At 38.5% G+C, this 18,533-nt stretch overlaps 1 protein-coding gene across 1 annotated transcript; it reads right to left on the bottom strand.

Annotated features, from left to right (window-relative positions):
* Positions 1 to 303: 303 nt before the first annotated feature.
* On the bottom strand, positions 304 to 16,644 carry LOC133137621 (HERV-H LTR-associating protein 1). Its single transcript, XM_061255964.1, has 12 exons — positions 16,509 to 16,644; positions 15,511 to 15,618; positions 14,898 to 14,954; positions 14,568 to 14,648; positions 14,030 to 14,113; positions 13,589 to 13,672; positions 12,893 to 12,976; positions 12,311 to 12,367; positions 10,344 to 10,424; positions 3,806 to 3,954; positions 2,233 to 2,335; positions 304 to 493 (listed from the first exon to the last, which is right to left on the bottom strand). Exons 2-12 carry the CDS (start codon positions 15,599 to 15,601, stop codon positions 450 to 452), a joined length of 915 nt encoding a protein of 304 aa, XP_061111948.1. The 5' UTR covers positions 15,602 to 15,618; positions 16,509 to 16,644; the 3' UTR covers positions 304 to 449.
* Between the last annotated feature and the right edge of the window lie 1,889 nt (positions 16,645 to 18,533).

Here is an 18,533-nt window from a genome sequence, read left to right as displayed (position 1 = left end):
TTAATTTAGTTTAATGTAATTTAGGTGAATTGACATTTTGTGGTGAGACATTTCAGCACGCTGCCACAACTATTAGTCATCCTGGCCCCTTTTTAAAGAAATGCCTCTAATTTCAGGCAATTAAGTCTTTAGTACCAAGGAACCATCCAGAGAATCTGCACCGTTTGATGGGTGGAAAATCTACCACACATTAAATGTTACTTTCAGTGATTGCGTTGCAATACAAATGCCTGTGTTCATATTTATTGAAATGTACTTACAGTATGTTGGGAAAGATGACAAGATGTAATCCCAATTGTATAAAAAAGTCCAGCAGTTTTTATGCAAACCTTAGTTTGAAAACAAGGAAAGAAGTTGCAAATGAAGCCAGGTTGAGTGCCTTATAAGTGCAAACAGTGAGTGGTGTCTGTAAATTCAGAGGAACGTTCCAGGAAACATCGCTCAGCGTGTCAGAGCTTGGTACACATTCTGGCCAGGCACTTCTGCTTGAGTTCTGCATGGAGACATTTGTATCATAAGATCAACATTTCAACATTTGTTAACACAATAATGCACTGAATTTTTATTGCAATTAAAGACAAAACATACACCCTAAGCTGTAGACTATCTGATGAAATACAAAGGTTACACACATTTGCACACAAAAAAAGACAACTCCATATTTAAACACATTTACATTTGGTAAAATGTAAGCTAAGACTGCAGTTTTTTATCCATTGCACCATAGATTTATTCAGGAACAGCTGAATAAAGCCCAGAGCCATATTTGCATTGAATTTCAAAGTTGTTTCAGCCCTGGTTTTCTTTTGAGGAGAAAGGAAATATTAAAATTAACTCAGCCTATGAGTTACAGAAAAGGAGGATCAATGACAAAGAAGAGGCCCATTTCTCAGCAGGAATAAGTGTTCAGAACTACACCTCCATGTAACCAAGACCTACTGAAAGATATGAGAAAGGGGCTATTGTAATGGAAGAGAATAAAGGCACACACATACAAGTTTACTCATGTTTTAGTTAATTTAACAGGCAGTTACTATCAGTAATGTTTTATTGTTCTGATCTTGTCAACTTGTTTTGATTCTTGTTGAAATTCTGCACATGCATGCTCAAATGGTAGTCCATCTTGACACTGTAATTGTGTAGAGTGTCAGGTTTAGGCTGAGTAATTGGTCCTCTGAGCACTTATGAGTGAGGTTGTAGAAGGCGACACGTTTCAAATGAATCCTGTTTCAATGTCAGACTTCTTGAGCCTTCTTTGCAGTCTCAACTCACACGATTCCTCAGAAGCCCCCTTGTCATGTAAGTTCAGGATTAAAGGGTTATTATCTAGCTGACATAAAAATAGGTATAGTCTATGTTAGAGGAAATGATTTTTCTATGTAACTACCGAATTAAACATCGGAGATTCCTTTTTTTCAACAGTAAAAAGATTTGAAAGAGGTCTTGGTCTGAAGCTTGACATCTCAAAATGATGCTATGAGTCAGTGGCATCCTATAATTCCAAGGTATTGTGTTTCAGGTCCATCGAGAGCCATAGTAGTGTAGATGTACAATGCGTCAGAGAGAGAAAAGCAGCAGAGTACTGAGCCCAGCACCGGCATGCTGAGAAGACTGAAGCGCACATTGAGCATGGGAGGAACTGGACAGGAGAACAGACCTCTTCATTCCCACGCACTCTCCATCGCTGTTCTGGCCTTCACAAGTGCCAATTAGGCCCATTGAAGGCCAGCCAGACAAAAGGTGTTACGTTGGTATGCCACCACTCACGTTCCCATATTGCACAAAAAGACTGCCTTAATCACATCAGCATTGAAAAGCCATGCGCTGAAGCCATTTCCTAATTTTAGTGGTTGAAGCTGGGTTTCTAAAGCCGTTGATAATGAGATGGGCTTCTGAGAAATGATCAGTGATTTTTGCATCTGACATGAACAGAAATGTCTGGCAGGGTCATATGAACCCATGCTAATTGCTTTGCTTTTAAGCATTAAGCATGACCAATTAGTACACGGGAACAATACACTTAGTACTCTGCAGTGACATAAATGAGACATAAATGAAGCTATACTTCAAGGAACATGGTTTTTTTCAAATTCTATGAAAATGTGCACCAAAAATATTACTTTCAGCAACATTAGTGTTTATAAGGCTCAAGCTGTCAGCAGCCTTTAGGTTCAGCAGCCTGTAAGTTCAGCAGGTCGTGAACACAGATTGGCTCAATCACTCACCACTTACTTTTGGAATAAGCGATTCTTTTAACCCTCCTGCATATTTCTGAGGTATACTGCACATACCAAGGATGGGTATCCACACAGTACCTGTAACACACAAACGCAACCTCCATCATACTGCTTTTTGTTTGCTACATGTTCACGTAAACATGGGGAAAAATACACAACTATGAATTGCACATAAAATAAAAAAAACACTGTTGCATATTAATGGAGTGTGATTATCATTTTCCAGGCAGTATCGTTTTTTGAGCTCACACATTCAGATTGCTGCCTTGGTTAATTGGTTTCCAGGTGCAGTCTAATTAATTACCAATTATCTGTTATTGGTAGGCGGGCTCTACCCTGTTTAAGACTCATTGTCCCTCCGCTCTGTGCTTGAGTGACACATTGTGTTTCAGACACTGAGCCAGGTAGAGGTAGCCTTTTAGGCTGATTTTCATTAGAGAATTAAAGGGGTGTTACCGTGTATTTGGGTAACCACATTAGATTTTCTTTATTTTCTTTCATCTATTAAGTCAAAATAGACTCTTGTAGCAGGTTTTTGGTACTATTTTAGATGGCATTTCGCCAGGGAGTTTCTGTCCTGTTTTCCGTTTTCCCCTTTCTCCTCTAGTGGTTCTCCTAGATTATATTGGGTAGTATTAAGTGCTTACTATGAGTCTTTCTCTGTCTCTCTCCCAGCAGACAGACAGCCTTTGACCTTAATGTCTCTGCTTCTCCTAGAAGGGGATAGGTAGCTCTGCTTCTCCTGGAAGGGAGTAGCTAGCACATTGTGGTCTTGCAGCAAGGTCAACAAGGGGTAATCGGAAGACAAAATACTGATAAATGTTAGTGGCCAGCTTCATGTCTTTTTGGTTTTGGTACAGCCCCCCCTTCTGGGAGAAAGTACTGAAAACTGTATATAAGTCTTACTATGTCTGATTCAAATCTGAAAGCTGGTAAGCTTTCTCACTTTCTGTTATTTCTTTGCAAATAAATACAAAAGTTAAACTCAAGTATAGCTATCGTTGTTTTTACTGGGATCTGTTTCATCAGACGATGCTCACCTGTGGCAGAGGGCATTTTTCCCTAACTAGCCCTACACTATATTAGTGGTTATCGCACGTTCTGGTGGTAACTTCAAGATTCCCTTTTCGGTCACTTCTGGTCCTCTGTCCCCGCTCCCTCACCATATAAGGTCATAAGATGAGTTATCACTGACCATTCAGGGGCATCCTGTAATGATCCACTGCATACTGTACAGTGACTTCCCACACCAATGCTTTGGTGGCATATTTGGAGCCAGCCACCATTACGTGTCTATCTACGTGTCAGCTTATGGGAGACATACTTGAATCTTGGGCCACAAGAAAAATACTGTATATTCTACATATACTTTTAAGTGCACTATATATTTAATACAGGCTATTCAAAGTTCACTGTACCATGGCTTTGGAATCAGAAAAACCCTGGTATTCCTCCAATAATCATCAGAGAGAAATAAAGTTATTCCAATAAATCACTCCACCATGTCAAACGCATGTATGTGCTGGTGTGTGGATGCGATGGGGGCCGGCCTGCCTTTTCATCCCGGCTTTGGTGTAGGTACGGCAGAGGCACTGGGAGAAGAACTTGCAGAGCTCCAGCAGACAGGGCTGGAGCCTCTGAGCAGTAACGGTGGTGTTGGTGACTGATGCCTCCTCTCCTCCCACCTGCCTTAGCCCTGGCCTCTTCCGCGGACAGCCTGCAAAGACATACAACTCAGCTTCAACAACTTCAATAACTGGGCATTTGCATGTCAATTCAACAGCCCACACGCCTATTGATATTGTACATTTTTAAAGTCGTCCCCTTATTTTACTATTCTATGACCCATATGTAGGTTCGACAGGATGAAACTAGTGTATGTTCTGCTTTACGTCAATGTATGCCCTAGTAGTGACAAATATATGGTCCATCATAATACTTGTCCGATCAGATATTGATATATTGCTATATTAATATCAGGGTTGGATCAATTCCATCCCCTGAAGGCACTGAATCAAAGTGGAATATACCCAAGAAGCTGTCTGATAAGCGATAAGCATTGCTATTGACTTTGAGCAAAAAAGCAATTCTAAGCCAAATAACTGCTTTTCTCCCTTTACAAGTTCTCAATATGTATTATTCACAAATAAATAACTGGTCTTTTCTTATCTTTCAATTCTACAATTCTGTTTCCTGCAGTTTGTCTCATATAGACCACAATCTTCCTTAGAGCCTGTTCGTTTTGATAACATTCACAAGATAACAGGTGCATGGCAGTATGATTACCATCTAGAAAAAAGAACACCATCGCACACAAAGTGACACGTAACCTCTGAGAATTTCAAGGATATATATAGGTGCACACCCTTAAAACATGGGCTTGTTGATTAAAATGGAAAACGGGTAGGCAAGTATATTCATGGCAAAATATCAACGGATTCATATCATAAAACCCGAGATATACATAATTCTTCCAGTTATGGAAGTCAAACCTTTGATACTAAAATAAAATAAAATCAGTGAGAAGCTGCTGCCATCTAGTGCTAAGATTGTATATAACAGCTACACGTGGCTAGATAAGCAAGCTGGAGCCCTTGATTCAGCCTGCATGAAAGGGACACTTTAAAGTTTACTTCCTGATATTATTTCAGCTTCAGGCTTTCAATTGGCCCAACCAGTTTTTGTGTACAATGAAGGACAGCGTATTTTATATTCTGACAGCAGTTGCGATGGTTGGTTCAGGGGCATTTAGGCGTCTATAGCAGGGAAATACAGAAATGAACTCCAGACTATATGCATTGTATTCACACTTATAAATGTGAATATTGGTTTTTAAACCGTGTTTGATCTTATTTTCCTTCCCAGTTCTCAAGCAGCACACGCTGTTTACTTCAAGAACCAGAGAGGAATGATTTAGATGTAGTTGCCTGGCCAGACAGTAACCTGCCACTCTGCCAATGTCTGTTGTTGTATGTTTAACATTTGTCTGCTTACAAGCTGCTTACAATTTAACAATGAAGCTATGGTTATGTCCAACTATGAAGCAGAGAGGGAAGAGAGCTTTAGCTACACCGCCAAATGTTATTAATTCAAGGCCAAATTTACAGATGATGATATGCAACCAGCTGAGGCTGGGGGGGGGTCACAGAGCAATTGGCTTACTGACACTTTCTATACGGATTGTAACAAAGCAGAAAATGTAATTATGTAGAATTTTTAAAATGCAGGTTTTGATAGTACACAAAACAAGTGCATCCATTCAGAGCAAAGCTGCACATTTATGCTGGTTGCTGGGAATGCTGGGAATGCTGCTGGGAATGCTGGTTTCGGGGGGTGTAGGGTTTTGGAGGAACATGAAGGAAGGAACATGTAAAATTCAGCATTTGTACAAGCTTTGGGTAGCCATCACATTACAAAATAACATTTACAGAATTATTGGCAAGCTTGCCAAACGTACTAATTACCCAAATACTGCCAAATGCCTTGATACCAACCAGTTTAAAGTTCTAAAATAAAAATCTAAAATATATCTTATAAGTGAAACTATCCTTCCACTCGAAGGCAAACAGTTGTCTATTTTTTTTGCCGGTGAGGGGATGCTATCGGTCCTTATTCACCATAATTGAGGGTATAAGTCCTTCCTAAACTTACCACCGGTACTTGACAGCATATCCACTAAAACACCCCAAGCAGTTCTACCCCTGTATCAAGACAATACAACTTACCTTTGAATATGCCATATTTTGTTCTCTTTCTATGAACCTGCTCTTACCTTTACCAGAGTGACACCCCTTTCCTCAAAAGATTCAGTTATGGCGATAAGGATAGATTGTTCCATTGCTTATTTGTAACTATTGACCCATTTACAATGCTTACATTGCCACATCATATTAACAACAGAGTTGAATCCCCTCAGATGACATGGAGACAATCAGATCTCTGTAATCTAATTAAGGAAACCTCTAGAAACCACTTTTTGACAATGACAACGACAGTTTGACAAAGGCTGGCTGAGCTGTCCAAAATGTATTTATAAGAGAATTACACATTTTGGCATTTTGAATTAATTAATTGATAATGTTTTTGGCCTATCTTTCAGATGTTGATTTGTTAGCAAATTAGTTGTCAGACTCCATGTACCTCCATGAAAAGAAAGATTTTTTAATCTATTTGGACTAAATAATATTATTTTTCAAGGAATGGTCAGACCAATCTCCAGCGCAGCAATTGTCACAGACTGTGTCCCCTTCAAAGGACAGGTTAAAATACTACCTTAATGAGTCATTGAAGAGACCTCCATTAAAAAGGTAATGTTTGATCTTTGGCAGCATGCCAATCCTCCCATAGAAAATGATGTATAGAACTATATAGACTTAATTTGCTTTTTACCTTGTTATGAGCCACAAACTTGTTATTGGTATCAAGTAAACCATGCCTGCCCCCTAGCTAGCTAACAACAACCTACAGTAAAAGCAAGACTATATTTACTGATGCAGTGTGTACCAACTCAAAGAAGCAAAATATAAAGGGAAAATGTGTTTGGAGTCAGTAGCTGACCCTGTCCTAACAACCTAAGGTGAGGTTGTTAGTTAAGGGTAAAGTGTCATGATGCAGTACCGGGTTTGACCACTGGATGGTGGTTTGGTCACTTGACAGATTTTTCAGCCTATTTACTCACAGGTGTAATTATTTCTGTGCAATCAGACAGCACCCTTCATAACCCCCTCCTCTCACTGCACTCAGGTGCTTCTGCGTAATTTGCGTTACTTGGAAGCTGGTAAACGGTATCGCTGGTCCCCTTAGTGAGAGTATTAGTTTACTTTTAGCAAGAGAAGAGTTTGTGGGAGTCTATCTCTCCTGTTGTGAGCTTATTAGTTTCTTTTTTCAACAAGAGAAGAGAAGAGTTTGTGGGAGTCTAACTCTCTCTTAGTTTACTCCTCCGTTTTCTTTGAGAATAGTGTTTTTTGGGAGTCTAATCTCCCAGTTTTAGTTACTAAGTTTTCTTTCTCCATATTTGTGGGATCTATTTAAGTTCACCTTTGTTATCCTCCTCTTTGTGAGAGGTTTTTCCCTGGTGGGTTAGTTTTCAGTTAAAGGTTATTCCTCATTTTTATCTTTTTGTTTTCCTGTCCCTTTTAGTCTGCTTTGCAGATTTTGTGGTTGTTCATTCGCGAACAGCTTTTAGAAACCCTAGTGTCTGCATTTGGCCTAACACCCATGCCCCTCCTCACATAAGGTTAGAAAAATGAAGTAGGTAGGACAAGGGTTAGTCTTGATTTTTAGATTATCCATTTTTTTTTTTTTCCGAAGTGGGATGCATCACTATAGATATTTATATTTTAGGGACATATTTTCCTGAATCAAATTCATACGATGCAATGGTACAGCGATGCGGGCGTACTGGGCATGGCTAATGAATCTTGAAAAGTCAAGCGAAGGAAAAATCTGAGATGCGCAAGAGAACTTCCAGGGAGGGAATTAGGTTTTAGGGCCACATACGTTTCCATGGCTACTATCACTATGTACCTTCCTGCTCGTCCCTGTGCTTGGAATTGAATTGCAGCTTTGAGCCATCTGCAAATCAAATGATACAGATATGGATTGATTTGTGGTGGGGAAAAGCCTGCGAGACTGGAACACATATTCTCAGCCATTCCCATAATGTTTTTCGCCAGCTATGACATTTAATTTCAATAAGTCATGGGGTGACTTTTGAAAGAAAAAGCGCATTATGGTTTCACACTCAGAAAACAATTTAAGAGCTAATTGAACTGGAACAATCTGGTATTAAGGAGCTGACTGTGCAGGCATGCTAGGTCGTCTAACTTAAACATACGATACATACATACATACATACATACATAACCAACAATAACTGGGCTTCATCCCTCCAAAGGCAACATACAGTAGCTGTTACCATGTCCCTGAGTTAGCAATCCATGAGTTTGTACAAAGAGCCTGGCATTTTGTCCTCTGCAAGAGAGATGTGTCCACTCAAATGAGCACTATGCTCTGTCTTATGTCTGTATTACTGTGTGGTATGTAAAGTCAGTGCATCAGGGGAACATTTCTTCGCCAAGTCATTCTTTTCTCAGGTGCGGCTAACACAGCCATTACAAGAGGCACAATTTTCATTTGTTTGTCTTATTTTTTCATCATGTGCATATCTATACATTTTCTCCTGAAATGAGTAGGATTCTTCTTATGTATTTGATGATTGAATAATTAAAGTCTTGACGGTAGTCATGAATTTCCATATGACTGGCCGCAATAACGTTTTTAAGCAACCATGCAGAGTCACGTCAATTTAAATAACAGTATTCTATGTAATATGAGCAAAGACTATTTCCAAGTAATGCAAAAAGAGTCTACGTTTCAATCAATCATGACATGGAAAGCCAAGAGGGGTAAACTCATTTAAAATGTCACCTGCAGCTTACCTGACCTTTCTCTGAGGGGTGTTTGACTCGGCTTTCTGGTTGTGGTGGTGCTCGTCGTTGCTGGTACAGTGAATGAAACAAATGAAGTGATTAAAGTGAAGTCAAACAGAGTTCACTTTGAATCATTAATGTCCCTGTAGGCCTTCGTGTGAGTTTAAAATGGAAATAAGGAGGCTGCTGTGGTCCTTGGTAATGTGCTGACAGCAATGAATTAGGAGTCCACCACTCCCCACACTACCCCCATTGCACAATAACCGACTGCCACCCAAATATATAGACTGTGAGGTATGTAATGTTTCAATGGGTTCCAATCAATAGTGGGTGGGGGGGAACAACTACAGGAAAACATTTTTATACTAAGTACTGTACTAGGTGCATTTCTGAACAGTGTATTTGGCTCAGATACACCCAAAGCTCATACCACCAATAGCTATTTGCATGAAGAAAATACCATTCAAAAGGCGCTATTTTATCCTATGGCTTTTCCTTTATGCATCATGCTATGCTGTAAGGGCTGCCAGATGACTCATGTTTCATTTCTGGTGTCCCTGTTCCATCCTGATGAACCTCAGAAACAACATCCGTGGCACATACAGACCTGCACTGCCTGTTCTTCATCATTGCTGGTGCATTGTGTGCATGGTGACTCACCAGGCAAAGTGCTGTGGATTGTACTGGCCTGTATTTGATCGATCTCAGTTGAGGAAATGACAGCTGAACTTGTCGGAAAATGCTGCCACTCTTTAAGAACAAGGTGAAACAATAACTGTGGCGATTTATTTTTTTATAATTAATACATGCATTTTTTTTTTCTGTGTATTTTATCAGACATTCTATGAAGGTTACATTGCATTGATATTAATGTATTTATGAGTAAATTATGTTTATGAAAAAAAATTGAGAAATTTGCTCTTCATATTATTTTGACATATTAATATTAATTTCCACCATATACATTAAAAAGACATTACAATACATTGTGTACACATTGTATATGCATGACATCATATTAGCATATCATGCATATGCATATATAGTCCTTTGACAAAGCGTGTGAACATATTATTATTATTATTATTATTATTATTATTATTACAATAACATATAATTGTGTTTTGTTTTTGTTCTTGCACTTAGGCGAATGGGTATAATATAAGTTATAAGCTGTACCATACTGCCAGCCGACATACATGTCATTATATTGTGTTGATATACTACTTATGTACTTAGTGCATGGTACAGTACATGGTTGGTTATCACATAGGACCCTACAAGCAAAGCAGCCTGGTACTTACCAATGGGTGTTCCTGGGATTGACGTGTTGCCTGAAGAGAGTGGCGTAAGGTGAATAAGCAGCACTGTTTATTTCTCAAAGGAAGCCTTTTATGAGAGAGATACTATGCTTTGAAACTGATAAGGAAGTTTCTTGGCATGAATAGCCCCATCATGAGGTAACCACTTTTGATCTGTCTCCTAAACTGAGTATGTAATCAAACATCAAGAGGGTTATTACCCTCCTCTCATCACTGCAGAACAAAAAATTGCCTGGAAGTCTGTTCGATCTCAGTGTGTGTGTGTGTGTGTGTGTGTGTGTGTGTTTGTGTGTGTGTGCCTGTGCGTGCATGTGTGTTTCTTATCAGCACAGAAGCAGAAAGGGTGAAATTACCTTTGTGGGCATCAGCCGTAATGGTCTGATTGAATAGAGGCTTGATGGACTCCATCTCCCAGAGCGGGGACAGGTCTCTGTCTGAACAATAAAAACACAGCAAACCGATAAGAAGAAGCAAACCTAAAAACCTGAGTCGCACCATCACAGACCTTATGCTACCAAGAAAACCATTCAACTGTATCAAATCATCAAAGCCCATTACTGGTCCACTGGCAGCTCAAATTCTTTTCTGTTTTGTGTGTGTGTGTCTGACTTTCTCCTGATTTACCATGGTTATTTCAGATCTTCTTTTCCAAACAGAATAGAGCAGACAAGCCAGTGGAAACCATTATAATCACTGCGATTGTATGCTCCTGTATTTGGTTCATAAATTAAGAGTAAGTGCACAGTATAGTTATGATACTATATAATAAGCACCTACTGAGATACACAAGGCAAGGGGAACGTGAGTTCTCCTTAATGCTGGTCAGTCTTTAATATACACTCACCTTAGCTCTCAAAACTGCCTCAATTATTCATGGAATGGATTCCACAATGTAGAAATGTAGAAATTTTCCTTTGAAGTTCTGTGCTGTGTTGACATGATTGCATCATGCAATTTCTGCAGATTTGTTAGCTGCAGGTTCATGCTGTGAATCTCATGTTATACCACATTCCAAAGGTGTTCTACTGGATTCAGATCCAGTGACCGGGAAGGCCACTGAAGAACATTTAACTGATTGCCATGTTCATGAATCCAGATTGAGACGACTTTTACTTTGTGGCATGGTGCATTATCATGCTGGATGAAGTCATTAGAAGATGCGTACATTGTGTGGCCATGAAGGGATACACGTGGTCAGCAATTATACCCAAATAGGCTGTGGCATTTAAGCAATGATTGATTGATATTAACAAGCCCAAGAAAACATTCCCCACACCATTACATCACCGCCACCAGCCTGGACTGTTGACTGGTTGGGTCCCTGGATTCAGGCTTTTGGTGCCAAGTTCTGTATGCCTCAGCAGGAATCGAGATTCTTCTGACCAGGCTACGTTTTTACAGTCTTAGACTAAGGCTAACCACTGCAGGCTCAGCTTACTGTTCTTGGCTGGCAGAAGCAGAACCAGAACCACATAAAGATCACATAAATCTTGTGCTAGTGTACACTGCATGCTTATTATTTTTTATAGTTGGAGGTGAGGATTTCTTTCATACAGTTCCTCCATCTATGTTCAAAGACTACCACACCACAGGCCACACAATGTGCTCTGGTCATCTGAGAAACATATCTACCATGGGGAAATTCTGTCGTTTACTCTCAGAAATAAAGACAAGAAAAGTGCCTAAAATTCTTGTCGCTGGGACCGCGCCCTATAGGTACATAAAATATTAATTAATTTGTAAATTTTTTGCTTGAAAAATACTCATTTGTAACCAAAGAGAACATTACTGTACAGGGTACATTTGGGAAAATGTTATCATTGAAGAACAAAAATGTACCTTCACTGTTACTACCTGTAGGGACCAAGACAGCAACTAATGTAGTGGAAAATCAAGGGACCCTCAAAAAATAGCCCAGACTACAAAAGCACGACAAAGCCAATTATTACCTCACATTACATTACAGGCACTTAGCAGACACTCGTACTACGTGACCATATAGATGCAATTGGAACCCTTGATGAATACATCAACTTATGAACTAGCATACCACAGTTGGCAGCTAGAATACCTTGAGTACACTAATACAATACAATATCTAATACAATGCAGCAATATCTATATATAAATATATAAGTGCCATTATAATTATGTCCCATCACAGTAGACACTGTCTACTAATACTACTGTAGGTTGCTAATGACATAGCCCAGGCAGCAATGTGAAGGTCTACACTCACAACTGGGTGCATATACCAACTGAAACACTCCTCATTACTGCAGCAGTGAAAATTATGATAACGTAACATGACAACACTCACCAGTTTTCCCCGCCATTACGCATATATAGATGCATTCTGAATTGTTGCTCTGGTCCACTGTATTCAAATAAAAAACACAACACTGAATATTAAACTCAAGACAAACTTAGACAAAAGGCTAGCACTCCAGTCAAAGCATCGTCCAAACCTTATATTTTCCCCTGGGGCACTTCATATCACACCAGCTCCAATATAAGTATGGCTTGTTATATTGTACTGGGTAGTGGTATAGTGTAATGATTACATAAATTGGTTTGTAGGTTCAGCTCTCTGGTCAAGCCAGGAGCATGCTGATGCTCCCTTAGCCCTATGTTCCCTTAGTGCTGTGTGGTTTGCTGTGTATGGTTTGCCAAACACAATGTGCACACTCACACATATACACACACACACGCACACACACACACACACGCACACACTCAACTCACAATTTCTATTTCAATTTCAACCAGTTGAGCCCAAAGTATTGAAGTACCCTGCCCTTATTCCAATCTTCTGCTTAGAAACACACACACCCACACCAAATTTCCAGAGGGGGGCAGCATAGGTTTATCCATTACTGAAAACTTGTCCAAACATGCTCACCTGATAATATGGAACTAGACTTGAATATTTCTTGAAGGTAGCTGGTGGAGTTTCCTATTACATCCAGCAATATGGCTGTGAAATCTAGGAGCAGAGTTAAAAGCTGGCAGTTAATTAGATAGATAATCATTGTTCAAATGAACCACAGAGACATTTCATGCTGCCCATTTTGCCATTTTGTTGGTGACCTTGGAGCTGTGTGGAGGGGAACCAGGGAAAAGTGTTTAGATGGATGTTCAAAGCATTTGTAAAATGGGCCATTTTCTCAATGTTTGTCTGGTACATGAAACAATATACTTTCCCTACGATTGATTCTCATAGAGAATGTCCTCCTAAAGTGCAGTCACTGCATTTAAGGGCTATGCAGACTTCACTGCTTTGATTTATACTTTTAAGTTCATCTCTTCACTTAATTTAGTACAGTTTTTAGCCTCATTTTCATATTTTGATCTGAAATCCAAATGCCTGAAGTATACAAAAAATAATATTTCACTTTACTGTTACAATGAATACTTTTCATTTATTGACTTATGTTAAATGATAATTACAAGGCAAACTGCAGTTTGTTTGTTTTAAATGTAAAGAACATGTGTTGTCTGCAATAGTCTTAATTTAAATTACATTATTAATTTAAAGCAACAATATATTAAAAAACATTGATACAAATATAATTTATGGTTATTTCTGTATGCTTACCTGTTAAATCATTTGTCTTGTTGCTTACACAATAACAGAACCTCATTGGAAATAACTTGGTCTCGAAGTTCCTGAAATTTGAAACTAGAAAGAAATAGATCACCCTTATTTTTGTGGAGGATCCAATCCAACCAATATTCAAAAATGCATGCAAAGCTCTTTCTAAGAGAGAACATCCAATGTTACAGTAATAATTTATCAAGCATAACATTTTGAAATCATATTCAATAATATTGGTTATGCAGGTACCTAATAATATATGATCTCCCTCTAATTAGATTAACAGAAAAGTAATTTTGCATGGCTGCAAAAAAAAATTATTCCATATTAATTACAGTGACACTTTATGAATTTATTACATTAGGCACTTCACTGTGTAAAAACAGAATATAGGATGATATAGGATGCTGTATAATAGTAGGTGTGTAGGTTAATGCTTACTGTTATACACCAGTAGGGTGAATTTATGAAGGGACAGGGAACTGTGGGAAGTCACACTCAATAGGGAGAAGAGTTGTTGTGACCCTAAAAAAGGGACATAATATTTAGGAAAATTCTTTTTAAATTAATTTAAAGGTTTATTGACTTACTGTCCATAGATAAATTGTAGAATTTGAGCTAAACCTTTTTCTCTTTTCATAGATGTTTTCAGTGTATAAAAAGGCATGACTATATTCAACAATACAAATGACAATACAGTTAACTTTTTTTTACATATGTAGTACAGTATATACAGTATATATACTAAGTATAGGTGCATAGAATTAACTTCTACAGGTGTGTAAAGCAGTTGTAGCAGCATTTGTTCAATACCTTATCTGTTTCCTGGACTTATTTCAGCAAAGAAAATCTATAAAATGGCATACTACTTATGCGATTATTTTGTGGCATTCCGTTTGCAATATTTACTACATGACATTAAAGATTCATTATATTGATGAATTTCTATAATGAATTTCTGTATATTACGGCAACCTACCTGACTGTGTAGAGTTAATTAATGTGTTGACCAGGGAAGTGAGATCAATTGAATTTGGATCTATATATTCTACTGGGATCTCTAGGAAAGAGAAGAGAAAATTATATACATGAAAAATATATTTACATATAGAAATGCACAGGAGCTTGATTAAGCAATGTGCCAATTAAACATGATAAAAAGACAATCGTTCAGATGAACTCATTATATGCAAGAAATACATAATGGAGTTTATGGTAAGGCCTATTTTATTAGACCAACAAAGTTCACGTGATGAATTTGGGCCAATCATAGTTAAAATGCCAATAAAATACCCATGCTGCTGCTTACCTGTTGATATCAGAAGTTCTCTCTTTTCCATGCTGCCCAAAGAGTTATTCTGCAGAACTTAGAACAAAAGCACATCATACTGAGTCAATAGTGTGCCCATGTACTTTTCCATGGAATTAATTTCTATGACTTCTGTTCACAGGACAGCTGCCTTTATGCGCTGGTAACATAAATGATGTAAGTCTTTAAGAGAAACCCGGAAGTGCCGCATCTCCCTCCCAGGGGTGTCACAGCATGCCTTTCATACACGGAGGTCAAGAGACTATAGTACATCCAAAATCAGGCACAGCTACCGACTGACAACAGCTACCGGTTGACTACCAGATTGACAGCACAAGCTACTCAGTTAGCGGTTGCCTGACAGTGGTTTAAACCAAACCTACAAAAGGTTAGTGAAAACAATCGCTACATCAGGCAAAATGTCTGAAAGACAATGATGGGTTGATGTCTTGCCTTCAGAACTGTTTTGAAAACCAGCACTAAGAAAGTATTGTTGTCAGCCACACACTGTATGGAAATATTTTCAAAATAACATAACCAAAATAATCTGACAGCCAGTAAGGAAAGCAGGAGATCATTATGCTGAGAGATACCTGCAGGTATAGTGCAGTACCTGTATGGTAGAAGGCCATGAGCAGAATAATGGCTGCACATGCTTTGATGCAAAACCAATGGAGATTTCTTGATTCCCCATGGTCTGCCATTGGGATAAACTGGACAACTGTGACATAAGGCAACACGACATTACATTACATTTTTGGCAACATTTTACAATAAAGTTCCATGAATTGGCATGAACAGACTACTAACTACTACTGAGAAGGTAATTTGTACAGCTCTGTTAATGTATTTGTACATCATTAATTAATGTTAAGAACTACATTAGTTATTGCCAATTCATATTGGAATGAAAAAGTCATATTTGTTAGTGGTTAACCAATTATAAGTTCATCCTATGGTTTTCTAATGTATACATATCATGTAACAAATACATTTACATCATGTAACAAATAAGTTTTTAACAAATGCATTAACTAATTAAAAGTTTATTTTATGCTTAATTAATGTATTTGTCCATCAATAATTCATGTTAACAACTACATTAGTTAAGGCCAATTCATGAACTTTATTGTAAAATGTTACCAAATTATTTATCAGTATTGTTTGGATATACAATGAAAACAAAAGCTTGGATTTTAAATAATAACACTGGGCCATCAAAAGGTAGCTGTTAAACAAGAGGTACCAATCCTCTTTATAGTCATTCAGTTAAGAGCGCAAAATCAGTATCCACATAGATTATTATAATTTTTTAAAGACCTTCAGGAACTGCACTCCTATATATCCCAGTGATTTCACTTGACATAAACCATTTAAAAAATGCTGCTGGCACCCAAGTGGTTAATATCCTAAAGTTGTCTACAACTTCAGTGAGGAGTGAATTAAGAGCGTCATTTCAGGCTACTATTTTTCATCTAACACGTACAGTACCACTTTTGTGTGATCACATGTTGTGCGAAATAAAAGCCACTAGCATTTAACAATGCAACATTTCTGAGCACTCAGTCCTCCTCATACACTTTACTGTGGGAACAAACGAACAAGACTTACCTTGTTAAATGCTTAGTATGGTGAATGGGGGACCGCAGGGCATACAGCGAGGTGATATTTAGTCTGCATCCGACTCACCCTCAGGAGTAGCCAGGTAACTGCGTCCGGATATGAATATCCTGAAGGCAACCCTGACAGAAAAATAACATTTAACTGGGCTCTGGAGACACCACGGAGCTGCGATAGCAGGCGTGCTGAGTGTGGTCTTCCTCCCATTGGCTTTTCACAATTACTTTCTAAATAGCCGTAATAACAGGCCAGCGTGTTATATGAAACTCTGTGGCTGCAATTATTCTCACAGAGGAAACTGAATGGTCTCTTTAATGGCACAGTGGTGGCACTCTGAGTCACAGACGCACAGCTTTAATTGCCAGTAGGAAATAAGGCTGGGAGTTTTGGGTATTTGCAGAAGCCTGGGAAAAAAATTCACAGAGGAAAACCGAGACCAGGCTCCACCGCCTGAACACTGTTATATATACACACAAGAGTATTTGCATGTAAAAAGCACTACTCCTTTTAAAAGAGTCACTCACAGATTGACCAATAGGAGGTCTAGGAAATAAAGATTTTTCAAAGCATCACTGTAAAAAGATTTTTTTGAAGTTTACATACATTTTGTTTAACTTAAAGTGAACCATCATACTTTCTGTCACTGATTAATTTTAAAGAAAGTGAGGCATGTAAACATCAGATACGCGATTGATGCTAGTATATCTACTGTAGAAACCATTGTGATGTGAGCTATCTGACATGTCATGTCTGCATATACTGGTTCTGGTCTATGTTGTCACACCCACCGGAGAGCGTTCAGTTCAGCCACTGTAGTTATGGTCTTTCCTCAAGACGATAGCCCAATCTCCAGCAACTCTGATCGAGGTCCATCTCTCAAGCCAAAATGAATCCACTTAAATCTACAAAGCCCTCATCTCCCTGCTCTTTAATGAGTCAACTTAAATGACTTCAATGTCCATTTTCTTAAAAAAGATTATTCTCGATTAAGCTTTCCAGATGGAACCAGAGACTTTGGCACCGCAACACTGTCATCTCACCTTCTGAAAGAAGGTGATACTTTTCCATGTTTTGCCCTCTTGGCTTTGTATTTTGTCGACATTCTTGCTTTTGGATTATCTCCGGAAAGATTTTATTGTGAAAATATCATTATGAAAAATACATTTAGATTGACTGTTCTAATTTGCACTGATTGATTGATTGATTGATATTTTTGTTTTTTTAAATAAATAAGAAGTAAATAAATAAAAAGAATAGAATATATACTATATATATTAACCTCCCTACATGTGTACATAGTGAGATGTACATAGTTGTCCCTCTCAAAACAAAGGCAGGGTCCACCAGGAAACACTGAATTTATGAACACTGAAGTTATTTCTTGCCGTATATTTACAGCAATACCCTTTTTGAGTTAGGTGTCCAGTTGCATTAATCGTGCAGGGAAATTGGTATTGAGTAATATGCAGGGGTGTGTAGTTTGTTATTGCTGGTTTGAATGGGATTGGCTAGCTTTGAAAGGCCACGGGATCTTAGGACATGTTGAGTCTCTGTAACTTTACCTGCGTGTCCTTTCGTCTTGCTCCAGCTTCCTCTTGGGACTCTCTGAGCTTGCTCTTAATGGGCCTCCTATAAAAGTGACTCATTGCATGGAGTGGAGCACAGTGTCTTGGAATAGTTCAATCAGATGAAAGCAGGTGTGGTTTCTTTCCAAGGTAGGGGCGCCCACTGAGGGCTTTTCATGAGTGCCTAATATCAAATTTAATGTAAGAAGCCCGCATATACACTATGCAGAAGATTTGTAATCAGGTTAAATGTATTGCATAAATGTGATGCAATGTTGTGAAAAGGCATCTTTCCCCATCCTGATCTCCTGTATTACTCCCTTGTCACACTGAATGGTTTCATAAAATGTTTAGGGTGAATCTTCCCGGGAGTGGCAAACCTGGTTTAAGCGACAACTCACCCAGGAAATTCTTTGGTGACATGGGTACCATTACTTCTGGCATAAAGGAA

This window comes from Conger conger, chromosome 9, assembly GCF_963514075.1.
Source record: "Conger conger chromosome 9, fConCon1.1, whole genome shotgun sequence".
Taxonomy (NCBI): Eukaryota; Metazoa; Chordata; class Actinopteri; order Anguilliformes; family Congridae; genus Conger; species Conger conger.
The sequence above is the reverse complement of the archived record's forward strand: the minus strand, read 5'-3'. Positions and strand labels throughout refer to the sequence as shown.